Raw genomic sequence first — 7084 nt, forward strand, 5'->3', positions numbered from 1 at the left:
GTTTGTGTTATTTCTTACCACTGCATGTGAATGTACAATTATCTCAAAATAAAATGTTTGATTTAAAAAAACAGTTCTTAGATGATAAAATATTGAGGACCGCAAAGTGTAACTGGGCTGCCCAGTTCAGTGGGCCTAGAAGTCACACTGTCTGCATCACTCTCTGCTGGGACAATCCCTGGGCACATTTATTACACCTATTCTGAGGACCCCACTTCTCAGCCTACCTTTCTGTTGCTACACCCAAGAGGTGAAATATTGGGCACAGGAGATCATGTCCTTTTCCCCATGGTTATGAAGGAAAGCTAAACTGTTTAATGTATAACACATGTTTTCATGAATTTTTTTGTCAGGATCAACAGATCACTTCTCCCCAAAGCAAGCCTTGGTTTTTGAGCAAAAGAAACTAGACACAAGAGTATACATTCTAAGATTCAAGAATAGACAAAATTAATCTACAGAGATTAGAAATCAGAATAGTGATAATCTCTGGTTGGGGGTGGGAACTGACTGGAAAGAGGCACTAGAGAAATTTCTCGAGCTGTGCTGTCTCTACGACAGCCCAGTCACATGGGGCTCTGGAACACTTGAAGCATGACTAGTTTGAATTGAAGCATCCTGCAAGTGTTAAATACACACAAGATTCAGAAGACTTCATGAAATAAAGAATATTAAATACCTCCTCAGCAATTTTTACATGATTGATTGCATGCTGAAATGATACTTTGGCTCTACTAAGTTAAAGAAAATATATCATTAAACTTATTTCCTGTTTCTTATTACTTTTTAAAATATGCCTACTGAAAAACATAACACTCCATATGTGGCTCACATTCTATTTCTACTGAATAGCAGTTACGGACAAGTTTTATATCTTGGGGTGCTGAGTAATGGGTGTATACATTTGTTAATATTCATCAAACTGCACACTATGGTTTGTACATTTTATAGTTTTGGGGAAGTCCCATGATCTTTCCACCACCCAACATAACCTTCCTGATGGAGTCTACAGCTTAACAAAGAATACAGATTACAAAGAACCCCAAAGTGGTAAGAGCTACAACCAAGATTTTGAGCAGGGCACTCTATATTGGTGGAAGCTTCCATTTTTAACTCAAATAAAACTGATAGTGTATGTGTGTTTGTGTGTATGTAGAGAAAGTAAACAGGAAATTATTATTTGAGTCCAGTGAACTCAAGAAGACAGAGGGCATTTTCGAAAGCCCGAAATACTCAGGGACAGAAGGCATCTATGCTGCAGATTTTCCACTGGGCCACTGTTCCGAGCTACTGGGGAAAGCACACAGAAGCCAAGGGTGAAGGCTGATTCAGAACACTTGCCCTTGGTGGCATCACTAAGGTACATACATGGTTTGAAAAAGAAAGTGAAAGTGTTAGTCACTCAGTCATGCTCAACTCTTTGTGATTCCCATGGACTGTAGTCCACTAGTCTTCTCTGTCCATGGAATTCTCCAGGAAAAAAAAAACTGGAGTGGGTAGCCATTTCCTTCTCCAGGGTATCTTTCCAATCCCGGGATCAAACCAACGTCTCTTGCATTGCAGGCAGATTTTTTACCATCTGAGCCACCGGGAAAACCCCACATACAAGGTTTAGATCTTTGCTTTTTAGGGTCAAATCCCTCAATGTTTCCTGTTCACTCACAGAGGGCTAGAGAAAACCAGAGAGTCCAGAGGTTAGGATGACTTCGTAAGGGTTCAAGCACAATTAAGATTTCATATAAGTTTGAAGGCTTCGAACTTCGACCACAGCCCTCTTGGATTCGGGGATCCAAGCCTCAAAGCCCAGCCTCCCTAGAAATCACAAAATGTCCACAGAAATATTGTAAAGTGCTTCTAGTCCAAGTGGCCTATTTTACAAAGAAACCATGGTCCAGAGAGGTTGAGGGACTTGCCTTTAGCGATACTGAACTAAGCCATACTAAGGCTGGGTTTGCTTTCCTGCCACCTGACTCCTAAACTGAAAAACACATACATGCCAATGAGAGTCACAGAACGTGCTTTCCAAACTGGAAAAACAGCTTGTTTATTTCTAAGGGAGAGGCACCTGGCAGAGTTAGTGGTACCCGTCATTTATCAGGACAGTCCGCTAGCAAAGGCCCCTTCAAGAGATGAAACTATATTCTGTACTTTGGTTTGTTCAGCATATAATCGGGGGTAGGGGAAAGCAGCCCTTTATACTAACACTCAGCATAAGCATGGATAGGTCTGCCAACACAGAGCAGCCACAGCTTGGTTAAGCAGTTGCCTCTGCGAGAACTGTCTTCCTCCTACTCTCCAGGCAAGGCTCTAACGTGTGGACCTTGGGGTCACTGTAGGAATATGCAAAGCCACTGTTTCATAAGTATTATCTGTATCACAGTCTCATCAATGCTGTGGGTTGAAAATCTTAGTGCTAGGCTGTGGGTTATGGATTTTCTTATGAGACCTCATTTAATTCTCACAACAAGTACAAAACAAAACTTACACAAAACAAAAGTCTTAAGTTCAACTTGGTCCCAAAGCAAGAAAGTGATTCTTTTGAACTCAGATCTGTCTGGTTCCAACGTCTTTGTAGATTGAATAAATAAATAATGTGGGGATGTTGGGAGGGCTTCATACCCAGGGTTTAAAGAGTTCAAGCACAGGCAAGGGTTTATACAAGTATATAGGCTTCATCCTTCAAACCACAGCTCTGTTACTGGAGGGATAAGACTCAAATTCCAACTTCTTTAGGAAGTCTAACCTAATCCCATTCCCACCTATCAGATTCTTCCTTGCTTTGATTGAGCACCCTTACTGCCTTGAATCAGTGGGTCTGTGATCCTTATCTGCAGATCCCTTTTAGGCAAAGAAGTATCTGGAAACAAGTTTACTCATCCTTGTATCCCCCACTGGACCTCCACAGTAGATTGCATACCGATTGCATGCAAGGCAGGAGACTTAGCTAAAACCATTGCGTACCATTCACTGATTACAATGTCCAGTGTCCAAGTTTATGGTTTATTTTCTATTATTACATTTAGACTGGAGTAATGAGTAGGGATATCATTTCTAATACTTTGTTAATCATCTTCGGTAGATTATAAGAGCATATTTTTGTATATTGATTTCTACCCAAAATAATTCCTAGCTTAATATAATCCCCTGATACAGGGACATCATTTTATAGCCTCCACTACCAGTCCCACCTGATTACAGTCATCCCTCTGGAGGGTGTTCCATGAAGTCTACTCACACCCTTGCCCCAACCACCGGCCCTGAGTCACTGGAGGCACCCCGCCACCCCCACTGACGGTCACACCCAATTCTGAGAGGCTTGAGCCGTGGTTCTCTCTGTCTTCACCACCTCTGAGTGCTTCCAACACCCCAGATGCAGTTGCCTCTCAGGCAGCCCCAGGCCAGTTTTAGAGGTCTGAAGGAAACCTGCTTATCATAGGTTCACCAGGAATCAGCATTGGCTTTTGTCCTCCAAGGGTGCCTGAAGCTCCAAATTAGATCATCTGCCTTCCCTGGGGAAGCAGGTGTGTGGACAAGGGGAAGGAGTTGGTAGCTCAGGAGGTTTGGAGAGCAATGAACAGTTTCTTCTTTCCTTCTGGAAAAAAGACTCTGGACAGCCCTGACTTGGGTGAATAAGGGATTGTCCAGCAGATCCAAGGGCTAGACTTGGGCCTGGCAGAGGCTGACACCTTGGTAACTAGCCATGAGAGAACCAGACGCAAGCAAGAGGACACTTTCTTGAGGGACTCCTCTCCTACCTTCAAATCACTTGAAATTTCTACACAGACCCCATCTGGAGGTTCTCAGGGACTGACCCTGCCCCCCAAACAAAGAGTGAGAAGAGCAAGCCTTTGTCAGTACAGCAAGCAGCAGCATTAGTGACAAACTCCACATAGGCTCCGAGGTTAGGTAACGTACTTAAAGTCATGTAGCAAGTAGGCAGAGGAGCCAGGGCTATAACCCAAAGCAGTTTAGCTTCAAAGTTCTTGCTTTTTCCTAACAGGCAAAACTGGGGATCTGATAAGTAACAGTCATGGGGTGTTGGTCAGCAAGAAAGCAGTCTAGGGTTTCCCTGGTGGTCCAGTGGTTAAGAATCCGCCTTGAAATGCAGGGGACACCAGTTTGATCCCTGCTCAGGGAAGATTCCACATGCTATGGAGCAACTAAGCCTGTACACCACATCTACTGAGCCTGTGTTCTAGACTCTGTGAACCGCAACTACTGAGCCCATGTGTTGCAACTACTGAAGCCCGTGAGCCTACAGCCCGTGCTCTGGCCAATAAAAGAAGCCACCACAATGGGAAGCCTGGCACGCTGCAACTAGAGAGTAGCTGCCACTTGTGGCAACTAGAGAAAGCCAGTGCGCAGCAACGAAGACCCAGTACAGCCAAAAAATAAATAAACAAATCCTAGAAAGAAAGAAAGCAGGTTGTATGTGACCAGATCAGAAACAGCAAAGTACAGAAGTCCAGGAGCTTTTCACACCATGGCACCTAGAACAGTGAGTAGTAATCATGCTGACTTATCTTCTCCCTCATTGGACTACAGCTTCCTGGAAGACTGAGTTTGCTGGCTTTTGTAACAACAGCATCCACCTTGTGCTTGGCATGGTGTAAGCGCTCAGGAATATCTGTTGAATGCTTGAGACTCTTGAGGGCAAAGTAGGAACAAAATCAGGTTAAACCACCACAGTCAGTAGGTAACGCCTTAAGCACAAGGCAGTGGCAGGCATGGAAGGGAATTAGGCCAAATGCTAAGGCAATCTTTCTCTCCATGGATCTCCTCCTGACAGAGTCAGAATTTCTCTGAGGCCTGGTGCCCCTAATCCGCGATTGTAAGCCTGAGGCAGGCAAGAGGTCTGCTTTATTTACACATAAAGTCAAAGGTCAGGAAGGATGCCATGTGGTCAAAGGTGGCCTGACCTAGCATCGTGAAACATGTTCGCTTTGGAGAGTAAATAAGGAAAGCCCTCACAGTCTAAGGAGCATCCTGAAGCCCACAGGTAAGGCTTGGAGGCTACAAGCTAGCCATGGCAGAGCTTGCCTAGGGAGGCACCGGGGGGTAGTGAGTGACCAAGCTAGAGGAGAATTGTTTTCTTCATCAGAATCCCATCTGCTGACGCGCCTTGAGCCACTGGGTTTCCCCAGGAAATTAGGCCTGGTGACCCGAAAGCACGGCATATGCTTTCCATCTTCAGAAACCAGCATGTTCAAAACACTGTGAATCTTGGAACTCCAGCCCAAGAAGAGTCTGCCGTCTCCCTCCAACTTCCCTCCTCCTCCTTTTGTTTTTTTAAACAAGCAGTTCTCTCAGACAGGAAACCTCTTCCGGCTTCTTGTCCCTTTTCTATGCCCAGGCCTACACTCCACCTGGTGTTCAAAGCTGTGTCCTGACCCCAGCCCTAGTATGTGGCCTAGCTGGGTGGCAGGGCAGACTCATCGGTGCCCAGGCCTCCCTCTGCTGGGTGCTGAAGGTAAAAGCCACCACTGACCACATCAGTGGGAGCCCAGTTCTGCTTCATCAACACAGTTTCACAACTGCAGACTTACACGGAGGTACCATTAACTTACTTCGCTGTTGCAGAGCACATCCTCCACCTGCCAGCCCCCATCCCACCCTCTGCATTGAGGATAGAATAAAACAGACCCAGTAGGTAGGAAGGAGCCAAGCAGTGTTAGCAGTTGGGGAGAAGAGCAGACACTGCAGAGCTTAGTGGCCTGGGGTGGACAACATGGGGTGGGAGGTCCCCAAGTTTATCAGTGAAAGGGGTCTAGCTCAGAGCCAGTGTCCTGGGGACTGAGCGCAGGCCTTACCCTTGCCCCTCCCCCTCAGGACAGGCTGCTAGAGGCCCCACTTCTGGTCATCAGTGTGTCCACCAATGGAAGAGCCTAAAGCTCCGGACCAGAGCCCAGAGTCAGTGCAGGGTCCCTGACAGCCACCAGCTGCAGCCACCAGTCTGCATGGGCAGGCCAGCATTTCCTGTTGCCTGAGTGCCAGGTGCGGGGGTATCTTCTCCTCGGCGTGCGCCACCCGGAGGTGGGGCAGCCGAGGACCTCCCAGCCTGAGCGCGATCGGCCCCCAGAGAGGCTCTGAAGGATCCCCAAGACCCCCTCCCAGGGGACTGACCCGTCCCTCTCCTCCAGGGCCGCGTACCTGAGAGGACGGACGCCCCACAACCTCGCTTCCTGCCAAGACCGGGAGAGGCCGACCCGGGCCCCCAGCACCCTCGGGCTCCGGGCGCACAGCCTTGCGACGCGCAGCATCCCGACGTAGACAGCCATGGCTCGCGACGCCCGCGTCCCGGCCAGAGAAAACTTTTAAAGTGCGCCGAGGCGGGGCGAGCGCGGAGCGGGCGGGGAGGCGGGAGGGTCGCCTCTGCCTATGGGTTTCAGAGGACTCGGTGCCGGGCGGGCGGGGCGGAGCGAGGCGAGGCTGAGAGAGGCATGGAGGAAGAGCCTGCTGGCGGGCCACCTTCCCCTGGACCCGCAGCCCTGCCCCTCCTACCCCCACTCTCGAAGAATTGCCCTGGTTTCCCTCCGGATCGGGCGTCCACGGCCGCTGCCCAAGGCAGGTCTCCCTTCCCAACCACCCGGGGCCTGGGTCTGGAGGCGCAAGACTTTGTTGATTTCGTAGAGGGGCAGCCAGCTGCGCGGCGAGGTCAGACCCGGCCACCGCCCCCCGCCCTGACCCGGCCACCCCCCCTCTCCCGTCCGCCAGCCGTGTTGGCGCGGGGGGGTCACGTGTTGGCCTACCCCCCCTGCCCGCCCCGGGTTGCAGGCCTGAAGCCAGGGGAGTCCGCGTTCCCAGCGATGCCAGCTGGAGGAGAGGGCCCGCGGCGGAGCGGAGGTAGCTGGGACAAAGGGTGCAGAGCCCCCGGCGGGCCCAAGTACTGGCTGAGGATAGATGTCAGCTTCAGAAGGGGCTCCAGTTGGTACCCCCACATCCCAAGCGTCAGTCTCCCACCTCTGCTCCCGGTGGCCTCGGGCATTGGAACCTGTGCCCCATTTTGTTCCAAAGTGTGAATGTAAAGTAAACCTCTCTCTCCAGGCCCTCCCTGAGGCCTTGGAGACCCAGATGCAGGTGCAGA

At 49.5% G+C, this 7084-nt stretch overlaps 1 protein-coding gene across 1 annotated transcript in view; it reads right to left on the reverse strand.

The window, feature by feature from the left end:
• ACSF2 (acyl-CoA synthetase family member 2) overlaps positions 1-6457 on the reverse strand; it is a 32149-nt gene extending 25692 nt beyond the window's left edge. The window contains exon 1 of the mRNA XM_005693666.3: positions 6151-6457. Within this exon, the coding sequence (XP_005693723.2) occupies positions 6151-6278 (128 nt within the window). The 5' untranslated portion in view covers positions 6279-6457. The remainder of the gene's footprint in view (positions 1-6150) is intronic.

The sequence above is a fragment of the Capra hircus genome, chromosome 19 (assembly GCF_001704415.2).
Source record: "Capra hircus breed San Clemente chromosome 19, ASM170441v1, whole genome shotgun sequence".
Lineage (NCBI taxonomy): Eukaryota > Metazoa > Chordata > Mammalia > Artiodactyla > Bovidae > Capra > Capra hircus.